General features: G+C 43.2%; 1 protein-coding gene across 2 annotated transcripts; it reads left to right on the forward strand.

Annotated features, from left to right (window-relative positions):
• Positions 1-2,905: 2,905 nt before the first annotated feature.
• On the forward strand, positions 2,906-27,169 carry LOC110501808 (vesicle-trafficking protein SEC22a). Of its 2 annotated transcripts, none has more exons than XM_021579643.3 (7): positions 2,906-3,149; positions 15,405-15,622; positions 21,270-21,433; positions 21,833-22,012; positions 24,120-24,238; positions 24,532-24,597; positions 25,242-27,169. In XM_021579643.3, exons 2-7 carry the CDS (start codon positions 15,438-15,440, stop codon positions 25,440-25,442), a joined length of 915 nt encoding a protein of 304 aa, XP_021435318.2. In that variant the 5' UTR covers positions 2,906-3,149; positions 15,405-15,437; the 3' UTR covers positions 25,443-27,169. The 2 variants fall into 2 exon arrangements, with proteins under 2 accessions (XP_021435318.2, XP_090072223.1); XM_090216097.1 differs by having other exon boundaries at positions 2,936-3,182.
• Positions 27,170-27,850: the final 681 nt, after the last annotated feature.

A 27,850-nucleotide genomic window follows, 5' to 3' on the forward strand; every position in this document is an offset into this window, starting at 1 on the left:
GCTGTGTTGCTTTTAAGCCAAACATAACGTTTTGCATTGTTGCCAAAAAGTTCAATTTTGGTTTCATCTGACCAGAGCACCTTCTTCTACATGTTTGGTGTGTCTCCCAGGTGGCTTGTGGCAAACTTTAAACGACACTTTTTATGGATATCTTTAAGAAATGGCTTTCTTCTTGCCACTCTTCCATAAAGGCTAGATTTGTGCAATATACGACTGATTGTTGTCCTATGAACAGAGTCTCCCACCTCAGCTGTAGATCTCTGCAGTTCATCCAGAGTGATCATGGGCCTCTTGGCTGCATCTCTGATCAGTCTTCTCCTTGTATGAGCTGAAAGTTTAGAGGGACGGCCAGGTCTTGGTAGATTTGCAGTGGTCTGATACTCCTTCCATTTCAATATTATCGCTTTCACAGTGCTCCTTGGGATGTTTAATGCTTGGGAAATCTTTTTGTATCCAAATCCGGCTTTAAACTTCTTCACAACAGTATCTCGGACCTGCCTGGTGTGTTCCTTGTTCTTCATGATGCTCTCTGCGCTTTTAACGGACCTCTGAGACTATCACAGTGCAGGTGCATTTATACGGAGACTTGATTACACACAGGTGGATTGTATTTATCATCATTAGTCATTTAGGTCAACATTGGATCATTCAGAGATCCTCACTGAACTCACTGGAGAGTTTGCTGCACTGAAAGTAAAGGGGCTGAATAATTTTGCACGCCCAATTTTTCAGTTTTTGATTTGTTAAAAAAGTTTGAAATATCCAATAAATGTCGTTCCACTTCTCAATTGTGTCCCACTTCTTGTTGATTCTTCACAAAAAAATACAGTTTTATATCTTTATGTTTGAAGCCTGAAATGTGGCAAAAGGTCGCAAAGTTCAAGGGGGCCGAATACTTTCGCAAGGCACTGTATATACACACTGCTCAAAAAAATAAAGGGAACACTTAAACAACACAATGTAACTCCAAGTTTATCACACTTCTGTGAAATCAAACTGTCCACTTAGGAAGCAACACTTACTGACAATACATTTCACATGCTGTTGTGCAAATGGAATAGGCAATTAGCAAGACACTCCCAATAAAGGAGTGGTTCTGCAGGTGGTGACCACAGACCACTTCTCAGTTCCTATGCTTCCTGGCTGATGTTTTGGTCACTTTTGAATGCTGGCGGTGCTTTCACTCTAGTGGTAGCATGAGATGGAGTCTACAACCCACACAAGTTGCTCAGGTAGTGCAGCTCATCCAGGATGGCACATCAATGCGAGCTGTGGCAAGAAGGTTTGCTGTGTCTGTCAGTGTAGTGTCCAGAGCATGGAGGCGCTACCAGGAGACAGGCCAGTACATCAGGAGACGTGGAGGAGGCCGTAGGAGGGCAACAACCCAGCAGCAGGACCGCTACCTCCGCCTTTGTGCAAGGAGAAGCAGGAGGAGCACTGCCAGAGCCCTGCAAAATGACCCCCAGCATGCCACAAATGTGCATGTGTTTGCTCAAACGGTCAGAAACAGACTCCATGAGGGTGGTATGAGGGCCCAACGTCCACAGGTGGGGGTTGTGCTTACAGCTCAACACCGTGCAGGACGTTTGGCATTTGCCAGAGAACACCAAGATTGGCAAATTCACCACTGGCGCCCTGTGCTCTTCACAGATGAAAGTAGGTTCACACTGAGCACATCTCACAGACGTGACAGAGTCTGGAGACGCCGTGGAGAACGTTCTGCTGCCTGCAACATCCTCAAGCATGACCGGTTTGGCGGTGGGTCAGTCATGGTGTGGGGTGGCATTTCTTTGGGGGGCCTCCATGTGCTCGCCAGAGGTAGCCTGACTGCCATTAGGTACCGAGATGAGATCCTCAGACCCCTTGTGAGACCATATGCTGGTGCGGTTGGCCCTGGGGTTCCTCCTAATGCAAGACAATGCTAGACCTCATGTGGCTGGAGTGTGTCAGCAGTTCCTGCAAGAGGAAGGCATTGATGCTATGGACTGGCCCGCACGTTCCCCAGACCTGAATCCAATTGAGCACATCTGGGACATCATGTCTCGCTCCATCCACCAACGCCGCCACGTTGCACCACAGACTGTCCAGGAGTTGGCGGATGCTTTAGTCCAGGTCTGGGAGGAGATCCCTCAGAAGACCATCCGCCACCTCCGCCACTTCATCAGGAGCATGCCCAGGCATTGTAGGGAGGTCATACAGGCACGTGGAGGCCACACACACTCATTTTGAGTTGTTTTAAGGACATTACATCAAAGTTGGATCAGCCTGTAGTGTGGTTTTCCACTTTAATTTTGAGTGTGACTCCAAATCCAGACCTCCATGGGTTGATAAATTTGATTTCCATTGATAATTGTTGTGTGATTTTGTTGTCAGCACATTCAACTATGTAAAGAAAAAAGTATTTAATAAGAATATTTCATTCATTCAGATCTAGGATGTGTTATTTTAGTGTTCCCTTTATTTTTTTGAGTAGTGTATATATCTGACTGTTATTGAATGAAAGTGACATAAATTTTCCAATATGCTGTGGTATCCATAATAATCATCCATTTCTTGCTGGTGTTAAGGTGGTGCTGATGAGAATGCATTCACGCTTCAGTTTAGCGTTTTTGTCACGAATCTTGTTCTAGAGGCAGCTCTGCAGAGTGGTCACTAGCTGGCACAGCCACAAAGTCAGAAAATATTATTTTAAACCACTAACCACACTGCTAACCTTAGTGCATAACCTTAATTTTAAGACAAATACACTTGTTTTCATATGTTTACAATAAAGCCGAATTTGCAGCTGGACAATCTAGCGGAATTCTCTCAGTGCATCCTCCAAGACCAGACTCATCCCAATAAATGTCAACCTGCGCACGCATCACGTTGGCACTACCCATAATGCACAGCGAGACGTTCCGTCAAACACGTAAACATACGAGTTCCTTAACGCATTCATGTCCCCGTCGGAACTCGAAATGTCCAACTTCCTAACTGGTTACACGCGGCACGTGTACAACTATCCTGTTAGCAATACGGAACTACCTAGTTCCGACTAATATCGAACGCGGCATCTGTCCTGCGTGTACGTTTGCGCCACAACAGATTGTAGGCAAATAAAAACGGTACCCGGTGATGCTACGTTACAAGAAATAAACTACTTTGCGGTGAGTGTTGCATTAACACACGCATCTTTTCAGGTTAGCTCACAAAATAACAATTAATGTTCTATGTTTGGAAAGCCATGTTAGTTTTGCTCTTGACAGCTAGTTAATGTTAGCTAGAGTGCAGTAGCTTGCTAGCTTACAGTACTAGGAGAGAGCAAAAGGAGAGTAGCTAGCTAAAAAAGGTGGCCCCTTTTTTAATTGATATTATGCGACATGGATAAAGATGGCTATGCATTCCCATTTAATAACTGAGTAGTCCTACTATTAAATGTAACGTTAAGATAACTAGCTAGTGATGTTTGCTAACTTGCTATCACATTTTGCACCATCCTCGACAAATGATTTGGCCAGCATTCTGCTGATCAACCTAGCTAGCTTTAGTTCAGTGTTTCTGAGCTATCAATCTCTTATGCATGTACCATATCCTGGTAAACAATGGAGAGACAAATGCAGGCTCACTCAAGACAAATGTAGCCAGTTAGCTTACTATCCAGGGGCTTGGAGAGGGCACATTTTTCGCGAGGCGTATTAAGTAGCCCAATCTGTACTCTTGAAGCCTACAGTTACTCCTTAACCATATGTAACGTTAGGTGTGTATCAATTGAAATGAACCTCTTTGTTTTTTGAAAATTATTTATCGCTGATATGAAAGGTAAGGAGGTCCTTATGCTTCCAAAACCGCTCCCGAGTGGCGCAGAGGTCTAACATGCTGACCAGACCTGACACGTCGCGTGCCCGAGCGTCGCAAAATAAATTTAGAATTCCACGTTATTCAATTATTGAACCCACACTGCTCGCGCGCGCCAACGAGCGTCTGTGTTGCTGAAAGACCCTGTCTTTCAAAGATAATAAAAAAAAATCCAAATAACTTCACAGATCTTCAGTGTAAAGGGTTTAAACACTGTTTCCCATGCTTGTTCAATGAACCATAAACAATTGCGGTCAAACGACCACCCCTCATCACTGTCAAACGCTCCCTAAAACACTTAAGCGAGTAGGCCTTTCTAATCGACCTGGCCCGGGTGTCCTGGAAGGATATTGACCTCATTCCGTCAGAGGATGCCTGGTTGTCCTTTAAAAGTGTTTTTAAAAGCTGACGTTCTGAAAGAGCTGCAAAATCTGGACCCCTACAAATCAGCCGGGCTAGACCATATGGATCCTGTCTTTCTAAAATGATCCGCCGAAATTGTTGCAACCCCTATTACTAGCCTGTTCAACCTCTCAGATCTTCTGATATCCCCTAAGATAAGAAAGCTGCCACAGTCATCCCCCTCTTCCAAGGGGGAGGCACTCCAGACCCAAACTGTTAAATCAAATCAAATTTTATTTGTCACATACACATGGTTAGCAGATGTTAATGCGAGTGTAGCGAAATGCTTGTGCTTCTAGTTCCGACAATGCAGTAATAACCAACAAGTAATCTAGCTAACAATTCCAAAACTACTACCTTATAGACACAAGTGTAAGGGGATAAAGAATATGTACATAAAGATATATGAATGAGTGATGGTACAGAGCGGCATAGGCAAGATACAGTAGATGGTATTGAGTGCAGTATATACATATGAGTATGTAAACAAAGTGGCATAGTTAAAGTGGCTAGTGATACATGTATTACATAAAGATGCAGTAGATGATATAGAGTACAGTATATACATATACATATGAGATGAATAATGTAGGGTATGTAAACATTATATTAGGTAGCATTGTTTAAAGTGGCTAGTGATATATTTTACATAATTTCCCATCAATTCCCATTATTAAAGTGGCTGGAGTTGAGTCAGTGTGTTGGCAGTAGCCACTCAATGTTAGTGGTGGCTGTTTAACAGTCTGATGGCCTTGAGATAGAAGCTGTTTTTCAGTCTCTCGGTCCCAGCTTTGATGCACCTGTACTGACCTCGCCTTCTGGATGATAGCGGGGTGAACAGGCAGTGGCTCGGGTGGTTGTTGTCCTTGATGATCTTTATGGCCTTCCTGTGACATCGGGTGGTGTAGGTGTCCTGGAGGGCAGGTAGTTTGCCCCCGGTGATGCGTTGTGCAGACCTCACTACCCTCTGGAGAGCCTTACGGTTGTGGGCGGAGCAGTTGCCGTACCAGACGTTGATACAGCCCGACAGGATGCTCTCGATTGTGCATCTGTAGAAGTTTGTGAGTGCTTTTGGTGACAAGCAGAATTTCTTCAGCCTCCTGAGGTTGAAGAGGCGCTGCTGCGCCTTCTTCACGATGCTGTCTGTGTGGGTGGACCAATTCAGTTTGTCTGTGATGTGTACGCCGAGGAACTTAACTTACTACCCTCTCCACTACTGTTCCATCGATGTGGATAGGGGGGTGTTCCCTCTGCTGTTTCCTGAAGTCCACAATCATCTCCTTAGTTTTGTTGACGTTGAGTGTGAGGTTATTTTCCTGACACCACACTCCGAGGGCCCTCACCTCCTCCCTGTAGGCCGTCTCGTCGTTGTTGGTAATCAAGCCTACCACTGTTGTGTCGTCCGCAAACTTGATGATTGAGTTGGAGGCGTGCGTGGCCACGCAGTCGTGGGTGAACAGGGAGTACAGGAGAGGGCTCAGAACGCACCCTTGTGGGGCCCCAGTGTTGAGGATCAGCGGGGTGGAAATGTTGTTGCCTACCCTCACCACCTGGGGGCGGCCCGTCAGGAAGTCCAGTACCCAGTTGCACAGGGTGGGGTCGAGACCCAGGGTCTCGAGCTTGATGACGAGCTTGGAGGGCACTATGGTGTTAAATGCCGAGCTGTAGTCGATGAACAGCATTCTCACATAGGTATTCCTCTTGTCCAGATGGGTTAGGGCAGTGTGCAGTGTGGTTGAGATTGCATCGTCTGTGGACCTATTTGGGCGGTAAGCAAATTGGAGTGGGTCTAGGGTGTCAGGTAGGGTGGAGGTGATATGGTCCTTGACTAGTCTCTCAAAGCACTTCATGATGACGGATGTGAGTGCTACGGGGCGGTAGTCGTTTAGCTCAGTTACCTTAGCTTTCTTGGGAACAGGAACAATGGTGGCCCTCTTGAAGCATGTGGGAACAACAGACTGGGATAGGGATTGATTGAATATGTCCGTAAACACACCAGCCAGCTGGTCTGCGCATGCTCTGAGGGCGCGGCTGGGGATGCCGTCTGGGCCTGCAGCCTTGCGAGTGTTGACACGTTTAAATGTTTTCCTCACGTCAGCTGCAGTGAAGGAGAGTCTGCATGTTTTAGTTGCGGGCCGTGTCAGTGGCACTGTATTGTCCTCAAAGCGGGCAAAAAAGTTATTTAGTCTGCCTCGGAGCAAGACATCCTGGTCCGTGACGGGGCCGGTTTTCTTTTTGTAATCCGTGATTGACTGTAGACCCTGCCACATACCTCTTGTGTCTGAGCCGTTGAATTGAGATTCTACTTTGTCTCTATACTGACGCCTAGCTTACAGACTTATATCTATCCTACCCTGCCTTTCTAAAGTCTTTGAAAGCCAAGTTAATGAACAGATCACCGACCATTTCGATTCCCACTGTACCTTCTACGCTATGCAATCTGGTTTCCAAGCTAGTCATGGGTTGACCTCAGCCACGCTCAAGGTCCTTTACGATATCGTAACCGCCATCGATAAGAGACAATACTGTGTAGCTGTATTCATCGACCTGGCCAAGGCTTTCGACTCTGTCAATCACCACATTCTTATTGGCAGTCTCAGCAGCCTTGGTTTCTTAAATTTCTGCCTCGCCTGGTTCACCAACTACTTCTCAGTCACTCTTCTCTGTATACATCAATGATGTCGCTCTTGCTGCTGGTGATTCTCTGATCCACCTCTACGCAGATGACACCATTCTGTATACTTCTGGCCCTTCTTTGGACACTGTGTTAACTAACCTCCAGACGTGCTTCAATGCCATTACAACTCTTCCTTCCATGGCCTCCAACTGCTCTTAAATGCAAGTAAAACCAAATGCATGCTCTTCAACCGATCGCTACCTGCCTGCCCGTCCAGCATCAATACTCTGGACGGTTCTGTCATAGAATATGTGGACAACTACAAATACCTAGGTGTCTGGTTAGACTATAAACTCTCCTTCCAGACTCGCATTAAGCATCTCCAATCCAAAATGATATCTACAGTGCCTTGCGAAAGTATTCGGCCCCCTTGAACTTTGCGACCTTTTGCCACATTTCAGGCTTCAAACATAAAGATATAAAACTGTATTTTTTTGAAGAATCAACAACAAGTGGGACACAATCATGAAGTGGAACGACATTTATTGGATATTTCTAACTTTTTTAACAAATCAAAAACTGAAAAATGGGGCGTGCAAAATTATTCAGCCCCTTTACTTTCAGTGCAGCAAACTCTCTCCAGAAGTTCAGTGAGGATCTCTGAATGATCCAATGTTGACCTAAATGACTAATGATGATAAATACTATCCACCTGTGTGTAATCAAGTCTCCGTATAAATGCACCTGCACTGTGATAGTCTCAGAGGTCCGTTAAAAGCGCAGAGAGCATCATGAGGAACACACCAGGCAGGTCCGAGATACTGTTGTGAAGAAGTTTAAAGCCGGATTTGGATACAAAAAGATTTCCCAAGCTTTAAACATCCCAAGGAGCACTGTGCAAGCGATAATATTGAAATGGAAGGAGTATCAGACCACTGCAAATCTACCAAGACCTGGCCGTCCCTCTAAACTTTCAGCTCATACAAGGAGAAGACTGATCAGAGATGCAGCCAAGAGGCCCATGATCACTCTGGATGAACTGCAGAGATCTACAGCTGAGGTGGGAGACTCTGTCCATAGGACAACAATCAGTCGTATATTGCACATGGTTTGGGCCTGCTTTTCTTCAGCAGGGACAGGGAAGATGGTTAAAATTGATGGGAAGATGCATGGAGCCAAATACAGGACCATTCTGGAAGAGAACCTGATGGAGTCTGCAAAAGACCTGAGACTGGGACGGAGATTTGTCTTCCAACAAGACAATGATCCAAAACATAAAGCAAAATCTACAATGGAATGGTTCAAAAATAAACATATCCAGGTGTTAGAATGGCCAAGTCAAAGTCCAGACCTGAATCCAATCGAGAATCTGTGGAAAGAACTGAAAACTGCTGTTCACAAATGCTGTCCATCCAACCTCACTGAGCTCGAGCTGTTTTGCAAGGAGGAATGGGAAAACATTTCAGTCTCTCGATGTGCAAAACTGATAGACATACCCCAAGCGACTTACAGCTGTAATCGCAGCAAAAGGTGGCGCTACAAAGTATTAACTTAAGGGGGCTGAATAATTCTGCACGCCCAATTTTTCAGTTTTTGATTTGTTAAAAAAGTTTGAAATATCCAATAAATGTCGTTCCACTTTATGATTGTGTCCCAAATGTTGTTGATTCTTCACAAAAAAATACAGTTTTATATCTTCATGTTTGAAGCCTGAAATGTGGCAAAAGGTCGCAAAGTTCAAGGGGGCCGAATACTTTCGCAAGGCACTGTAGAATCGGCTTCCTATTCCGCAACAAAGACTCCTTCACTCATGCTGCCAAACACCCTCGTAAAACTTACTATCCTACCGATCCCTGACTTTGGTGACGTAATTTACAAAATAGCCTCCAACGCTCTACCCAGCAAATTGGATGCAGTCTATCACAGTGCAATCCATTTTGTCACCAAAGCCCCATATACTACTCCCCATGCTCTTGTTGGCTGGCCCTCGCTTCATATTTGTCGCCAAACCCACTGGCTCCAGGTCATCTATAAGGCGAGGCTTTACCGAGAAAAGACTTCTCAGCTCACTGGTCACCATAGCAGCACCCACCCGTAGTACGCACCCCAGCAGGTATATTTCATTGGTCACCCCCAAATCCAATTTCTCATTTGGCCGCCTTTCCTTCCAGTTCTCTGCTGCCAATGACTGGAATGAACTGCAAAAATCGCCGGAGACTCCTAACCCCCTCACTATCTTTAAGCACCAGCTATCAGAGCAGCTCACAGATTACTGCACCTGTACATAGCCCATCCAACTACCTCATCCCCATACTGTTATTTATTTATTTATTTTGCTCCTTTATATCCCAGTATATCTACTTGCACATCTATCACTCCAGTGTTTTAATTGCTATATTGTAAAAACAAAAATGCCACTATGGCCCATTTATTGCCTTTACCTCCCTTATCCTACTTCATTTGCACACACTGTGTATAAATACATATTTTATTTGTCACATACACATGGTTAGCAGATGTTAATGCGAGTGTAGCGAAATGCTTGTGCTTCTAGTTCCTACAATGCAGTAATGACCAACGAGTAAGCTAACCTAACAATTCCACAACTACAAACTTATACACAAGTGTAAAGGGATAAAGAACATGTACATAAAGATAAATGAATGAGTGATGGTACAGAACGGAATAGGCAAGATGCAGTAGATGGTATCGAGTACAGTATATACATATGCGATGAGTAATGTAGGGTATGTAGACATATTAAGTAGCATTGTTTAAAGTGGCTAGTGATATTTTTTACATCAATTGCCATTATTAAAGTGGCTGGAGTTGAGTCAGTGTGTTGGCAGCAGCCACTCAATGTTAGTGATGGCTGTTTAACAGTCTGATAGCCTTGAGATAGAAGCTGTTTTTCAGACTCTCGGTCCTTGCTTTGATGCACCTGTACTGACCTCGCCTTCTGGATGATAGCGGGGTGAACAAGCAGTGGCTCAGGTGGTTGTTGTCCTTGATGATCTTTATGGCCTTCCTGTGACATCAGGTGGTGTAGGTGTCCTGGAGGGCAGGTAGTTTGCCCCCGGTGATGCGTTGTGCAGACCTCACTACCCTCTGGAGAGTCTTACGGTTGTAGGCGGAGCAGTTGCCGTACCAGGCGTTGATACAGCGCGACAGGATGCTCTCGCTTGTGCATCTGTAGAAGTTTGTGAATGCTTTTGGTGACAAGCTGAATTTCTTCAGCCTCCTGAGGTTGAAGAGGCACTGCTGCGCCTTCTTCACGACGCTGTCTGTGTGAGTGGACCACTTCAGTTTGTCCGTGATGTGTATGCCGAGGAACTTAACTTACTACCCTCTCCTCTACTGTCTCGTCGATGTGGATAGGGGGGTGCTCCCTCTGCTGTTTCCTGAAGGACGTGGCTGGGGATGCCGTCTTGGCCTGCAGCCAAGTGCAGTGAAGGAGAGTCCGCAGGTTTTGGTTGCGGGCCGTGTCAGTGGCACTGTATTGTCCTCAAAGAAGTTATTTAGTCTGTCTGGGAGCAAGACATCCTGGTCTCACGACGGGGCTGGTTTTCTTTTTGTAATCCGTGATTGACTGTAGACCCTGCCACATACCTCTTGTGTCTGAGCCGTTGAATTGCGACTACTTTGTCTCTATACTGACGCTTAGGTTGTTTGATTGCCTTGCGGAGGGAATAGCTACACTGTTTGTATTCGGTCATGTTTCCGGTCACCTTGCCCTGGTTAAAAGCAGTGGTTCGCGCTTTCAGTTTCACCCGAATGCTGCCATCATTCCATGGTTTCTGGTTTGGGAATGTTTTAATCGTTGCTATGGGTACAACATCGTCAATGCACTTTCTAATGAACTTGCTCACCGAATCAGCGTATTCGTCAATGTTGTTGGACGCAATGCGGAGCATATCCCAATCCACGTGATTGAAGCGTGGAATCAGATTGGTCGGACCAGTGTTGAACAGACCTGAGCGCGGGAGCTTCTTGTTTTAGTTTCTGTCTGTAGGCTGGGAGCAACAAAATGGAGTCGTGGTCAGCTTTTCTGAAAGGAGGGCGGGGGAGGGTCTTATATGCGTCGCGGTAGTTAGAATAACAATGATCCAGGGTTTTACCAGCCCTGGTTGCGCAATCAATATGCTGATACAATTCTGTACCGACTCTGATAGCCTGTCTCGAGTGAGCCATGTTTTCGTGAAGCAAAGAACGTTACAGACTGCCTGTTACACGAATGCAGTAAGCCAAGGTAAGTTGCTAGCTAGCATTAAACGTATCTTATAAAAAAACAATAAATCATAATCACTTGTTAACTACACATGGTTGTTGATATTACTAGATATTATCTAGCGTGTCCTGCGTTGCATACAAGTATCTAAGTATCTGACTGAGCGGTGGTAGGCAGAAGCAGGCACGTAAACATTCATTCAAACAGCACTTTTGTGAGTTTTGCCAGCAGCTCTTCGTTGTTCGTCAAGCATTGCGCTGTTTATGACTTCAAGCCTATCAACTCCCGAGATGAGACTAGTGTAACCGAAGTGAAATGGCTAGATAGTTAGCGCGCGCTAATAGCGTTTCAAACGTCACTCGCTCTAAGCCTTCTAGTAGTTGTTCCCCTTGCTCTGCATGGGTAACGCTGCTTTGATGGTGGCTGTTGTCGTTGTGTTGCTGGTTCGAGCCCAGGGAGGAGCGAGGAGAGGGACGGAAGATACACTGCCTATAAGAACATCCAATAGTCAAAGGTTAATGAAATACAAATGGCATAGAGAGAAATAGTCCTATAATAACTACAACCTAAAACTTCTTACCTGGGAATATTGAAGACTCATGTTAAAAGGAACCACCAGCTTTCATATGTTCTCATGTTCTGAGCAAGGAACTGAAACATTAGCTTTCTTACATAGCACATATTGCACTTTTACTTTCTAACACTTTGTTTTTTCATTATTTAAACCAAATTGAACATGTTTCATTATTTATTTGAGGCTAAATTGATTTTATTGATGTATTATATTAAGTTAAAATAAGTGTTCATTCAGTATTGTTGTAATTGTCATTATTACAAATACATTTTAAAAAATTGTCCGATTAATCAGTATCGGCGTTGAAAAATCATAGTCGGTCGACCTCTAGAGGACGTTTCTTTTTTTTTTGCTGAATTTTGTCTTCCTGTCCTTCTTGGGTCCACACACATCGCAGCATTTCTCATTGATACCGGCTGCAATGTAGAATGATGAGAACTTAGTTCAGGAATTGTACTTATCTCACTTGGATATATAGTTACAGCAGGCCAGGGTAGGAGAATCAGGCACACACGTGCAACAACATCACTCACACTTACTTCTGGTTTTGGAGGTGTTGGTTCGAGTGAATGGGGCACCAGCATCCTCCTGAATGCTACTCATGATGGCTGCAGAAGCTGGGGTCCTTGTAATATGTTGCAGTCTCTGGATTTGAGGTCTTACCAATGCCTTGCCCAGCTTCTTGAAAAAGAGCCGTCTCCTCTGGAGCTTCTTTCTGTTCCAATCTGGGTTCAACGCCATCCATATGACGAACGTGTTGTATGCCGAGATGTCCAAGATGTTGATGATTATCCAGCGTAGGGTTCTTTTGCAGCTATAGCCAGTAACCAGCTTGCCTAAATTGTCCACCCCTTTTGTGGAATTGTAATCCATTATGATTTCTAGTTTTTGACACTCCTGCCCACAGATTCTCCCATCCCTATGCAGCGTACTCATGCGTACCACAGTTTTGCCTTTCTTTGGCACATAGGACACTAGGGATGTGTCTGCCATGAACTCAAATTTGGAGGAATTGGTAGGCCTCTTCTCTGTATTCAACAGCAGAAGTGGGAGCCCTGGCTTATTTTTTTCGTACTGTTCTTACCATCATCAGCTTCCTCTTGAGGAGCTCCTGTCCCAGCTTGTGTGAAGTAAAAAAAGCAATCATGTGATGTTGTGCCCACGGAGTCCCTGTGTCACGTCCAGGACAACCCTTGGTTCATCTCAGGGGCTCTGAAGGGGCAGCGGCCCCTAAATGGCATATGCTGCTCATCAACAGTAACGTTGGGACCAGTGTTATAAAACAGGTTAACCTTTTTGGGGTAGGGGGCAGCATTTTCACTTTTGGATAAATAGCGTGCCCAAACTGAACTGCCTCCTACTCTGTCCCAGATCCTAATATATGCATATTAGTATTGGATAGAAAACACACTGAAGTTTCTAAAACTGTTTGAGTCATCTCTGTGTATAACAGAACTTATTTAGCAGGCGAAACCCCAAGGACAAACCATTCAGATGTTGTCTCTTCAATATGTTTTCATGGGGAATCCAGAATTCTAATATACTTTCCTGCAGTTTCTACCGCTTCCACTGGATGTCACCAGTTTGTAGAAATTGGTTGAAGTTTTTCCTTTGTGTAATGAAGTACCATAGCTCAAAACGAACGTCACTTCATGTGTACCTTTTTGATAGAGGCACGTAACCAGAAAAGTCAGTTTGTTTTGCTACTAGAAGCGTCAGTTTGTTTTGCTCCTGTATTGAACACAGGATGATCTGTCTTCAATTTGATCGATTTATATACGTTTAGAAATACCTAAAAGTTGTATTACAAAAGCTGTTTGAAATGTTTTGGCCAAGTTTTACAGGTAACTTTTGAGATTTTTTTAGCGACGTTGCGTAATTTGGAAGCAGTGTTTTTCTGGATCAAACACGAAAAATAAATAGATGTTTTGGCTATATCGACGGAATTAATCGAACAAAAGCACCATTTTGTTATGTTTATGGGACATATAGGAGTGCCAACAAAAGAAGCTCATCAAAGGTAAGGCATGATTTATATATTATTTCTGCCTTTTGTGTTGCGCCTGCAGAGTTGAAATATGCTACTCTCATTGTTTACTGTTGTGCTATCATCAGATAACAGCATCTTGTGCTTTCTCCGAAAAGCCTTTTTGAAATCTGACATGTTGGCTGGATTCACAACGAGTGTAGCTTTAATTTGCTATCTTGCATGTGTTAGATTTTTATAGAAATTCTATTTGAATTTGGCGCTCTGCATTTTCCCTGGCTATTGGCCATGTGGGACGCAACCACCCACTTGTCCCACACGACCTGATTGCAGCTAGCTTGTCTTTGCTGCCTAGCTGGTCTGGTGTCTCGGTTATTGAAGCCGATAATCCTGGAAATAATATGGAAGTTTTCCCAGAGGCGTTGTTGCACTGAAAAAATCTCTGCCAGTGTCTGTATCCCACAGGGATTCTGTGGATTTCCCATTGGATCTGAAAACGCCAGCAAGGATAAGAACCCCAAAGTATTCATGTAAATGAGTTTGGTCCAATTCCTTCCATCGCTCTCCAAAAACGCACCTTCCCTCCAAATTAGTGCAGTCAAGAAAGATTTTCTGCATAGTGTCTGGCATGAACTGTTCAAAGACGATTTTATGTCCTGCACATGAGTAACCGCCATCCACGTTGGCCCTGTTTGCATCCTTATCACATTGGCAGTCATGAAGGGTGTGAACATGTTTATCCCCCTGCTGACGGACTGGTCCTGGGGCTGACTGCTGACGGGCTGGTCCTGGGGCTGGCTGAGGGTCAATCTCATCCTCTTCTTCCAACTCCCTGTTAGATTCTGAATTGACAAACATGATCCTCATTCCAAAGTGGAAGATGCTCCTTCCATGCTAGCTTCTCTGTGTGCAAAAATGATTTCTAAGGCCCTCTGAGCAGAGTTTTGCCATACTGATTGTGTTAAGGAGCCACACACGCAAAGCTGTTTTGTGTCCTTCTCAATTTGCACCTGGCTGGGTTAGTGTGGGAAAAAACTGCATTTTTATTACTTTTTTTTTTACAATGTATCGTAATAACATTGTACAGGCTCCCGTCAAGACGTTGTGTAGTTTCTCACACTACAACGGGTAAAGAGTGCGAGAAAAGCAAGAGACAGGTTCTTGTCGTTTATGTTGGAACAGCAGGCCCAGGGAGGAAGAAGACAGAGTGACGGCACACAGCAAACCTTTTGTTTCATTTTTACTTGTTTTTACATACATGCACACTTTTAGTACCTTCTAAACCACATATGTGGTATATATGAATATATAAGGGGGTGTTATTTTGCATGTTCTTCACAGAAAACGAGCCAAGGCCATTGAGTCTCAGGTTATTCATTGTATAAGTTTTATTTTAGTAAACATTAAAAACGCACGAGTTTTAACAAAACTCCCCCATACAGAAGACTTCTTCTTCCAATGACTGCAGTGTAATGGAACTGAGATTCATGACCAAGGGCAAGCTATTAGCACTTTGAAAAACTGCTATCCAAGGTACCGAACCGTGGCAGACAAAGATTAGTCCTGCACTAACTTCAGTTGTCCCATTTATTATGATCTATTCTAGTGTTACACAAGGCTACCCAAAATAATGTGAATTAGATATAGGTATGGTAATATTGATATGCTGGCAATTCTGTTAAACTAGGCCTATTTTATCAGAATGCTAATGAATCCACAAATATCATGCTCTATGAACATGTTCCATTTTTTCTTTTAGGTTTCCAGTGAGTGTGTAGAGCTAGCCAGCTGTATGATGTCAATGGTCTTGTTTGCCTCTGTGGTGCGGGTGGTGGACGGTCTACCCCTGTCTGCCTCCACAGACTACGAGCAGGACAAAGGCCTTCAGGAAACCAAGAAGCAAGTCAAAGCACTGTCTAAGAAACTCAGCCAGTTCCCTGACCGATGCACTCTGAAGGCTGGACAGTACAATATCAAGTAAGTTGCAAGTCACACTTAATGGGATACTTCAGGAGGTTTTGCTAACTAGTGCTAGGCCAGTTGCTAACTAGCGTTACCCATAGACTTCCTGTCATTGTGCTATCTGCTAACATGCTAAGTATAATTTAACTGAATCATAATCATAAAGGGTGGTATAGGGTTTGGTTTTTCCATTTATGTTTTGAAGTTGGACTTGAGTACGTATAGCTTGTTAGCACATAGACTGCACCGATTGGTGACCTCGTTAGTCAGTATGTGTTACACCTGTGCTGGTTGCCATCTCATTAGTGTTAAGGTGTTTCACCTGTGCTGGCCTTGGTGCTATTTATGAGGGGCTGGCCCAGTGCTCTAGTTGTCTTGATAGATGCTGGGGGTTAACACCTTTTAGTTGGCTATCCCTATTTCTAACAAACAGACCTTTATCTGCTTTTGTGTTGTCACCTTTTTGTAATGTTTCCTGTCTGTTTGGTGGGTTTTTATTTTGGTTTGCTTCTTAGGCGCTTTTCATGGTGCGTGTCTTTTAGGTCCCAGTTGTTGTTGCTCTGTAACTTTCAGTGGACTTAGTTTGAGCAACATTTTTTTTTTGTGGGGGGGGGGGGTCTTCCTGGGGAATGTAACAAAATTGGGTCTTGTCCAGGATTTTGTTTCCCATGAGTATGGAAGTCGCTCTAGTCACCAACTCTGAAGCTTTGCTGTGCCCAAATATTTGAGTGTTCAAATACACTTTTGTGGTAGTTTGTCACTGACATCCACCTTGTAAGATTGGTGGAATCATTTTGAAAGTTGTATAAACACACAGGCTAATAAAAATGTAAAATGTAAAAAGGGCCACTTTTTAATTCTTTTTTTTTTATTTATTATTATTTATTTAATTTTACCCCCTTTTTCTCCCCAATTTCGTGGTATCCAATTGTTAGTAGCTACTATCTTGTCTCATCGCTACAACTCCTGTACGGGCTCAGGAGAGACGAAGGTTGAAAGTCATGCGTCCTCCGATAAACCCAACCGAGCCACACTGCTTCTTAACACAGCGCGCATCCAACCCGGAAGCCAGCCGCACCAATGTGTCGGAGGAAACACTGTGCACCTGGCAACCTTGGTTAGTGCGCACTGCGCCCGGCCCGCCACAGGATTCGCTGGTGCGCGATGAGACAAGGATATCCCTACCGGCATAACCCGGACGACACTAGGCCAATTGTGCGTCGCCCCGAGGACTTCCCGGTCGCGGTTGGTTACGACAGAGCCTGGGTGCGAACCCAGAATCTCTGGTGGAACAGCTGGCGCTGCAGTACAGCGCTCTTAACCACTGCGCCACCCGGGAGCCTCCGGCCATGGACTCTTAAGTTGAAAGCATTTATAATAAACCCTACATGGGAGATGCTAGATACATTTATGAAGGCTAATCCGCTCAACATTGCAAAGCATTATATCAAACTGGTATCTGGCAATCCAAAAGCAGTAGGCAGTTGATCGGTACTGCTTTGGTGGAGGAGGAAATCCATCTGGAGATGTTGATGAAATGGGTCCTACGGGTGGTAGAGTACATCCTGGAGACGTGCAGCTGAGGGAGTTAGAAAGGAAGGTGAAATTGGAGGAACGGAAATTAGAACTTGAGCACAAGGAAAAGGAAAGTGAACGTGAGGAGAGATTGGAGGAACATAAATGAGTTAGAGCACAGGGAAAGACGAGATGAGCATGCAGCCAAACAACAAGAATGTGCAGCTAGACTAGAACAATAAGAACGTGTGCATGCCATTCGATTGAAAGAGCTGGAAGCACATCCAGTCTGGCCCATCTTGCTCCCTCAACAGAGTTTGATCTTGGTCGGAACACCTGGTCGTACTGCCTTTTTGATGAAAAAGAGGTGGATGTATGCATTACTTTGTTTGAGGGGATTCCCAAAGCTGCAATTCTTGCAGATGAGTTTGTTGAGACACAAGCATCTTCACAAAGCACCCAGTAGTTATCCCTATGCAAAAATAAATAGAGAAGTCACATCCTACTGCAAGGTTTCAGTCCATTCATGAAATCACAAGTGCAATATTTTGAAACACAGCTTAGCCTTTTGTTAATCACCCCGTCGTCTCAGATTTTGAAATGATGCTTTACAGCCAAAGCAATCCAAGCGTTTATGTTTATCGATCGCATGACAAAACATTAAGTACACTTAGCATCAGGAAGCTCGGTCACAAATCAGAAAAGCAATCAAATTAATCGTTTACCTTTGATCTTTGGATGTTTTCACTCACGAGACTCCCAGTTACACAACAAATGTTCCTTTTGTTCCATAAAGATTATTTTTAGATCCAAAATACCTCCTTTTGTTTGGCACATTTATGTTCAGAAATCCACAGGAAAGAGCAGACAAATTCCAAATAACATCCGTAATGTCCACAGAAACATGTCAAATGTTTTTTTTATAATCAATCCTCAGGTTTTTAAAATATATAATCGATAATATATCAACCGCAAATGTCTTTCACAGTAGGAGAGGGAAAAACAATAGCTGTCCAAATTCTGTTGCGCGAGCAAAACTAATGTGACCACTTGACGCGATGTTATAGTTCTGGCTCATTTTTTCAAAATAAAAGCCTGAAACTGTCTGAAGACTGACACCTTGAGGAAGCGATAGGAAAAGGAATCTGGTTGATATCCCTTTAAATGGAGCAATGGGAGGCTATGGAACATGGAGTTTTCAAAATAGAAGCCACTTCCTGGTTTGATTTTTCTCAGGGTTTCGCCTGCAATATCAGTTCTGTTATACTCACAGACAATATTTTGACAGTTTTGGAAACTTTAGAGTTTTCTATCCTAATCTGTCAGTTATATGAATATTCAAGCATCTGGTCCTGAGAAATAGGCTGTTTACTTTGGGAACGTTATTTTTCCAAACATAAAAATAGTTCCCCCTAGCTTCAAGAGGTTTTAACAAACACGTTTAGCATCTCCAGACCTCCACACATACATCATCCTTTGGAACGGCTACATTTAAATCAATTTAATACACACATCACAATAAATCCATAATTTTTTTTGTAGGCAGGTCTGAAGAACATGACTTGGACTACTGTGTTTTCTGGCTATGCTCCATGCCATAGGCTGTAGGCTTGTTCATTTTGCAGACAAGATATGCTTTAAGTCCCGTGTCATTCCATAGTAAGAAGAATATAATTTAACTTAGCTGTATAAAATAGAAAGGATATTTTTTCCCATTCCAATGTGTGCATATGACGTGGCTATGTTGAGCGTAAAAGATTATTTGGAACAAGTCGTCTACGCTAGATTTAGTTATTTGGCAACTTTAGTCGTAAATTATACAAACCTTAAGAATGTCTTAGAAATCAAAACATATATGGGCTATATGATGCAACTATCGGCTGTTGATGATTTGAGAAAGTAGCAAAAAGAAAGCTTACACGTTCCTTGCCTCAGGCGGCACAGCACAGATCATCAAGTGATCATATTTTCACCCATCAGACTATTCTCAATGTAGTCTTTACTGAAATGTGAAATGAGTTTTGATTTAGACTGTCCCATTATGAAATGGGCAAGGGGAGAAAGACATATATCCGTATACACTGGAATAGCGAATGGAGGCGGCTCGTTTTCCCCTCCGGTCCGCTTTTCAATGATGCCAGGTAGACTAGTTTGTTTTATAGCAGCGCATGTGCTTAATATGAGCAGCTGATAAATATAAGAATACTTATTTCACTCCACGCATCATCCACTGTTTGAGGAGCGCAGCGAGAGCCTGCATACAACAGGTGATATTTCACCCAAACTCTGTATGCCATGGACTCTCCAACCCTGTTCCTACAGCTACCCAATGCTTCATTTCAAGTGACATCTGCACCGAAACATATTTCACTAAACTGTTGACAGCCCCTCTGCGCGCTGGAGAAAGGAATAGAGGAAGAGATATTCTCTAGCTAAAGGTAATGTCACCCAATTTAATTATGAAAATATTAAAAGTGCCCTATTAAGACTATTCACAATCAAATAGAAATTCACTATAATCTGTAGGGTAACTGCCCTGCACAATCAAATAGAAATTCACTATAATTTGTAGGGTAACTGCCCTGCACAATCAAATAGAAATTCACTATAATTTGTAGGGTAACTGCCCTGCACAATCAAATAGAAATTCACTATAATCTGTAGGGTAACTGTCCTGCACAATCAAATAGCAATTCACTATAATTTGTAGGGTAACTGCCCTGCACAATCAATGAACCAACAGCATTGCCAATGGCTATATGTCCTCTCCCAGACTTGTGGATAGACATTTTGGAGTGTAGCATAAGGTAACCAGTCCATCCAGTATGCATAATAACAGTCCACGTTCAAAGCCGTTTACTAAAATGTGTTAAGTTGTTTAGTATAGGCTAGACCAATTATGTACCAAAGACATCTTAAATCAGTTTTTTTTGTCGGTAAAACGGTCACCTTGATTCTGTCCTATTGCTGATGTCACAACAAAGTGCACTTTTCCTTGTTTTGTGAATATCTATTAAAGCTCTTTCCTGAAATGCTCCAATTCCCCTAATATGAGTTTTGTGACAGCCCGCCAATTGTAATTGACCAAACTGTTTCAAGAAACACAACTGCGGCATTACAAAATCCATCTGTTCACATGGACATGGATTATTAGTCACTTGGTCCTATTAATGCCGTGTTCAAAAGCGCCGGCCTCCAACCATTTTTTAGATCGGACAAAAACGAGCACCGACTAAGACATCATTTTGAATGATGGAATTCCGAGTTGGGAACTCTGGAATCTACCTAGAAATCTTACTTTCCGACCTGAAGATCGATGACGGCACAATTTGAACTAGTTCCCAGTTGTCTTGAAACCACCAGTAGACAGCAGATATTGGCTTGAATGAAAAGTGTGTGTGTGTGTGTGCACACACATTCCTCCCTCTAGGAGCAGGGTTGGTTGGCCATCCACTCTACAGTCTGAAGCCTCATTTGTTATCATGAGGTCCTTTAATCAAGGCCCAACATCGGCCTCACTGTGAAGGAAAGAGACCGAGGACATGCCAGACAGCAGTTAAGTCACTGGGTAATCTGATTTAAAGCTCTTTTTGGGCAATGCTTAACTCCGATGTATTGGCCCTTCGAGGGGCTCTGCTGAGCTCCAGTTGAATGGATGCTATGATTTTTGTCCCTCCCCCCTGGCACTCTCCAAATGACCATAATTCAGCACCCATACTTCATAAGCAGAGGGAAAAGAGTGAGCTAGCTGTTCCCCCTCCCCATGTAATGCTTGTTTTAATCTTCCTGTAAAGAAACTAAGACCGATACTGGCATCTCTTAGCACACTGCAAACCAGCCTTTATTCAAGCCACCTGTTAACATTTCTGTGCATTATTTTCGATGGATTGGTTGGAAACACCTCTGGCGAGGTTCCTTTTTTGTGTAATATCTTAAATGGTATTTCTTGGTAATCTTGCATAGCTATTATAATGCCAGTTGTTTTGTTATATCTCCAAATATAATTGTGATCCTGAATAACATATGCAGGGACATCTCACGGTTTTGTTTATGGATACTACTGAACTCACTGTGCTTCCCACTGTTCAGCATTGTAATTGCAGGAAATAATAGTCCAATGTATTCTTGCTCACTCTGTCTGTTTCAGTTTCACCTGCTCTCTGGGTGTGGGTTATCTGATGGTTTGTACAGAGACCTACCCCAACGTCCTGGCCTTCTGTTTCCTGGATGAGCTGCAAAGGGAGTTCATCGTCACGTACGACGCCAAGCGTGTTAACAGCGCTGTGAGGCCATACTCCTTCATCGAGTTGGGTGAGTCTCTCTTGTTTTCCCAACAAACCCATGCATTGTCTTACTTTAGAAACACAGGGTTTCCCTTAGCCTGGTCCCAGATCTGTTTGTACTTTTCTGCCTACTCCTGGCGTGACCTTGACTGTAGTGTTGACAAGACTAGACTGCACAAACAGATCTGGGACCAGGCTAGGTTTCCCTGGTTTGACTCTTTCAAAAATATATTATATTCCATTTAGCAGACACTTATTATTTTTGCGTATGGGTGGTCTCAGGAAACTAACCAAACCACTATCATGCCCAAACATTTTAGAGCATGTTTATACTGTACCAGCAGGAATATACAATTCCTAGGTTGTATTTTCATGATAGACTTCTCTATTCTCACACCCTTCATACTTGTGTTGCGGCCTCATCCAGACAACTTCATCCAGAAGACGAAGCAGCGCTTCAACAGCCCCCGCTCTCTGTCCACTAAGATCAACCTGGCCGACATGCAAACAGAGATCAAACTTCGACCGCCCTACCAGCTGTCCCCTGAGGACCTAGGATCCATCAATGGCTTCTCATACCACACCCCCTCCAAGTACAAGGGCATAAGTAGGTACCCCACACAGACACACACAGGATAGTTGTGGGAAAACTTCTTAGGGCTAGGCGTCCCACTAGCGGGACAACTTCCGGTGAAACTGGAGGGTGCTCAATTCAAATAAATAATCATAAAAATTATGGATATTAAACATTTAGGTACATACAAGTGTCTTATATTGGTTTATATATATATATATATATATATATATATATTTGTCTTAATCTAACTGCACTGTCTGATTTACAGTAGCTATTACAGCAAAAACATGCCATGCGATTGTTTGAGGACGGCGCCACACATCAAAATATTTTTCCACCGGCACAGGTTTCATAAATTAACAAATGGCGATTTTTAAATATTCACTTTTGAAAATCTTCCTCTGATTTGTCATCCAAAGGGTCCCAGCTATAACATGTCGTTTTGTTGGATAAAATCCTTCTTTATATCCCAAAAGGTCTGTTTAGTTGGCACCAACGATTTGAGTAATCCACTCGTTCAACATAAAGAAAGGAATCCGAAAATCTACCCCTAAACTTTGTTTCAACAAGTCAAAATACATTTCTATCTACTCCTCAGATACCCTAAAATGTAATCAAACTATAATATTTCTTACGGAAACAAGTATGTTCAATAGGATTTTAGAAGATGCGTCCTTTATTCATGGCACCCGCAAACACAAATTTCCAAGACTCTGTCCCTGTACTAAAACAGTTATTTCTTATTCGTTTTGGAAGTTACAAGCCTGAAACCTTGAACATAGCTTCCACAGGGTGTCAGCAGTCTATCGGAATTGCATCCTGGGAGCTAGAATTGAGTATGCCCTTATACTAGCAAATGTAAAAGCATGGTCTCTCTCCCCCAAAAAATTCTGGTTGGGTTTTTCGTTGGATTTTCTCCTACCATATCTATTGTGTTCTCCTCCTACATTATTTAAACATTTCTACAATCTTCAGTGTTTTCTTTCCAATTGTACCAATTATATGCATATCCTGGCTTCAGGAACTGAGCAACAGGCAGTTTACTTTGGGCACGTCATTCAGGCGGAAATTGAGAAAAAAGGGGCCTAACCCTAAGACGCTTTAGTTAGGTTATGATATTTTCTCATCAACCTGTACCGCTCTACAGGGTTTTAACAAACATATTTTTTTAGTGCCTGCAACTGTAGTTAAAGTTGAGTTGTCTATTACACAGCTTAGTCTTTCACATTCAGCCATACGTTGACAAACTCATGCGCTAATTTATGCACATTGAGGTGTTTTTCAAAGTGCCTACCTGCCTTTTTGTGTTTTCACACACAGTAAACGTGTAAGGCTCTTTAACATAATCACTTCACTGTGTACTGAATGACAAATTGATTTTATTTGCATTCCATCCACCTCATTCTAATCCTCCCTTTTCCTGTTCACCTAAGCCTTTACTGTAGACTTCTCCTTCTGTCACGTTAGCACATGTTGAAAATGGCTTCCATCCATTCCATACCTCATGGACAGCTTGGTTGGGAACATGTTTGGAACAGAACCAAAGTTAATCACTTGAAAGCCCTATAGGGTCAGCTCTTTGAAGGACACCTTGGCATGCAGCTGTCGTGTGTGTGTGGCCCCTCCATTAGTGATCCCTGACTGAGACCGGCCCACCACCTCTCTGTTGGTACCTTCACACCTCAGTAATCCCAGCTAAATGATTGTGCCCTGGGTCACCACAGCTCCTCTGTCTCCCTCAAGAACCACTGCATTCATATTCACTTTCCTGTCACTCACTGTGAAGGGATGATCATCAAAACGTTGTCATTTTGGTATTTAGTCAGTGGTTTCTCTTCAAATGTTAGGAGAATTCTAAGATTGCACATGATGGCATAGTGCAGTGGTTGACCATGTCTATACCCTGAACCTAATCCTGCTCTGTAGCTATTCATCATATTTATAAGAATTTAGCTGCAAGATCTTACTTGGCACCCTACCTTAGGTCATGGCAGCCTCTGGCACTGAGTCTGTGTTGTGATGTCCTTCAGAATCACAACGTAGCTGTTTCTCTCAGTCTGTATAGTCTCTTAATGTGTCTATTGCTCATTGGCCAGATCATTTCTGCTGGCTCTTAACAGTTCCCTTCTCCGCCCAGCTCCCAGCCAACAGCTTGATCCTGTGACTCTACCTGGCATCGTCTCCTGTGTGCTGAGCATCCTCTGTGGAGGCCTCAATCTACTCCGAGGGGTTCATGCTATAGAGAGCACCATACAGGTAACGCCAGAGCGATAGATACATTACTCTATTTAATTCAGTGGGAAAGTCCAAAGTGACCTCCTGTAGCTATAACTAATCCAAGCCTTTTCATATGAACAGTTTGTAACACCTGTATTTATCTTAGTGGGTATGCTTATTATTGCTTTTCAGAGTCTGTTTTTGTCCAATGCTTTTGTTGGCTTTCTTGTCGTACCAGTTTCACCAAGCCTTGTTTCAAGCCTACCTACTGCTGTACATTGACCTCGCTATCTTCTCTCCCTCGTCTTCATCCCCCGTTGGTTTGCCGGCAGAACGACGACGAAGACTTTAATTACGTGATTGCCTTTTTCCTGGGCACAGCAGCCTGTCTGTATCAGGTAAGTCATAGCGAGCAAGAGCTGCCTTGTCTCCTTCTGGCAGTCACTGTGATGAGTGAGGTGGGGCTTCTGAGTGACGCAGCGGTCTAAGCCATTGCTTTTCAGTGCTAGTGGAGTCACTACAGACTCTGGTTCGATTCCAGGCTGTATTACAACCGGCCGTGATTGGAAGTCCCATAGGGTGGTGCACAATTGGCACAAGGTCGTTAGGTTTTGGCCGGGGTAGGCCGTCGTTGTAAATAAGAATTTAACTGACTTGCCTAGTTAAATAAATTAAAAACAACCCTGCACTCTGCATCACAACTCTCACTGTATAGACGGGGTTGTTAGTGTTCGTCTGAGTCTAGCTACAGTTTACACATAATTGTACATTGAAAAGTGCAAATAATATGTATTACATTGGTTGCAGAATAGGGCTTGTCATTTTATTGCTGGTAGTTGATTTAAGCTTGCACTAAATAATTGGGGCATCCTTGAATAAAGGTGAAATATTGGACATAGTTTGAAAGCAAAGAAAGATTGGTCTCCTGCAAGGGATTTTCAGTACAATGAAGTAGCTCTATTGTTCTCACAGAAGTTGACTCTTCTCTTTTTCCCGGTGTCTGTCTCTTACTCCATCTCTCCCTTTCTCTCCCTCTCTTTAGTGTTCCCTGTTTGCGTACTTCTCTGTGTGGAGGAACAGTAAGTCGTTCCTGGCCTTCGCCCTGATCTGTCTGTCCAACATGTACCTTTATGAACTGAGGAACGTGTGGCAGATCCTCTTCCATGTGACTGTAGGGGCCTTCATGACACTACAGATCAGAATGAGGCAGCCGCAGGGCAAAGCTCCGGACTACAACGTCTGACAAAAACTACAACCAGGAGACTTACAGTCAAAACAATAAGAAATAAACAACTTCAGTATCTGACAAAACCCAACAAATATACTAATTTACAACCAACCACCAACAACAACCATGTCTAAGGCTACGGAGCAAAGAAGTGACTCTGCTCCTGCTCTCTTTATCATGTTTCTTCCCCACCACAGCTCAGGACTGTGGGCCAGCCTGGCCCTGCCTCAATCCCGTTGGTTGCTGAGCTCACTTTAGCGTGGCCTCAAAGTGATACGGCCCAATAGGATTAATGGGTGGTGCCACTACAGCCAAATAATTGGCTAATAATATTAATATGAATATGTTTGGGGTAACTATCAGGAGTCTGAACAGGGGTTTCTGACTTAAATTGAATCTCTGGCGTCACAGACATGTATAATTGAAGTCATTTAGACGCTCTTATCCAGAGTGAATACAGGAGAAATTAGTGTTAAGTGCCTTCCTAAAGGGCATATCCACTTTTTTTCTTTATACCTAGTCGGCTCGGGGATTCAAACCAGCGACATGTTGGTTACTGACCCAATGCTCTTAACCGTTAGGCTACCTGCCACCCCAGTATCATATGTTATTAAATCTCTTGGCTCGTAAAGATTTTGTTTTATTGATTTTGAGAATAATTTATTCAAAATAATGTGTATGATCATGTCACACCTGTTACTTCCATGTACTTTGTTGCAGGCTTCATGAATATGCTATTGCTTGAAAGCTGAGTTTGGCATGGCAAATGTAATGTGGTGGTGTTATCCCACTGTTTTCATCACTGGGAGGCCAACCTTATCAACTCCGTATCATCTGCCAGACCTCCTGGTGGCAGTGGTGGTAACAGCAGCCACTGCTGGAAAGGGTTTAATTTACCTGTGAGCCATCTGCCATCCCGATGTTTCAGGGTATTACTCTAAAGGCCAGAGTAGGAGAGGAGCTAGACGAGTTACTCATATTGTAGCAGAAATGGTTACTTCCAGAAATACTCAATGCATTTCTTTTCTTTTGCCATGTATTTTCCAATGCATCATTTACTTTGCATAGCTTTTGGATTATAATGTCAGAAGCAGAAATTACTGAGGACAATGTCAGTAAACTTCCTAGAAACATTGTTAATTTAATGATGAGTTAAGGGATTGTGCCAACAATGTTTGTTTTTTTGGGGGGGTGGAGTGGCCAGTGTCAGTCAGACTAGAGATAGTCATTGCATGAGTGGAGAGTATAAACATGGAACCAAGTATTATGAACATCTGGCAACAAACTACATGTATATCTGGGCACTACTGCACTGATCCAACCCTTAAGATTTGTCATCAACAATGGCCAACATGTTTTCTATTAGCCTGTACATCTTAGCAGACTGTGGTACTTGACCTTTGTGACCTAAGTTAGCCTCCAGTATGACATCTAGGACTTAAATGTTTTATTTGATGTTGGCTGTTTCCAGGGGTGCAACTTTCACTGCGTACAATGCATTTTTACCCCCCCCCCCCCCAGTTGAATCACTGGAATGTGATACAAAATGTGTTAACGGTGTGCTTTAGGACCATGCAGATGCCTCCGAGCATTCAGGTAGGGTGTTTATCCGACTGAATAAAAAAAGTCTCCCCCCACTTCTAAAACCAAAGTTGCGCCCCTGGCTGTTTCTAATGACATACTTTTGCAATCAATGTAATGTAACTAAATATACAACATTAAACAGATCCTCATTTTGCTAATGGTGTGTGCATAACCAAGTAGTTTACTATTTCCACATTCTTTAAATTCTTCAAGCTCTGTTAAGTTGGTGGTTGATCATTGCTAGACAGCCATTTTCAAGTCTTGCCCTAAATGTCCAAGCCAAGGGGTGTGAATACTTTCTGAAGGCACTGTAAAGTTTCTTAGAGGTTTCTTGACTCCTTTACTGTATGTATAAAGTACCATTAAATGTAGTGTCTGTATCAGCGCAATAGAAATGATTCCAAATGGGTACCATACCAATCCATAATCTACTACACCTGAGGCAAACCGGAGTAGTGCATTTCTAATTGTTATTTCAAACGAGTTTCATATAAAAAATCCCCCTTGTGCCTTGGCAGCAGATAATGGGGATCCCTAATAAATACAAATCAGGAAGTGTAAGGTTGAATGCAGAAGAAGTCGTAGGTATTAGAAGGGGAATTGTAACTCATTTGGACAGCACTTTAAATTTGAATGCAAGTGAGGGGAAGTCCGTTGCCATCTAGGCCTATTTGTGACTAATACAGACATAATCAACGTTATTTTTACACTGTCCACAGCAACCGTGGTGTGCTTCTATAAAGGTCATGGACTTGGCAAGATTACCAATTTATGAGTCCTGCCAAATCATTGTCTTCATCCGGCTGTATTTTGCAGTGATTTCCTTTGAAGTGCAGGGC

This window comes from Oncorhynchus mykiss, chromosome 22 (genome assembly GCF_057628025.1).
Source record: "Oncorhynchus mykiss isolate SJ-2025 chromosome 22, ASM5762802v1, whole genome shotgun sequence".
Taxonomy (NCBI): domain Eukaryota; kingdom Metazoa; phylum Chordata; class Actinopteri; order Salmoniformes; family Salmonidae; genus Oncorhynchus; species Oncorhynchus mykiss.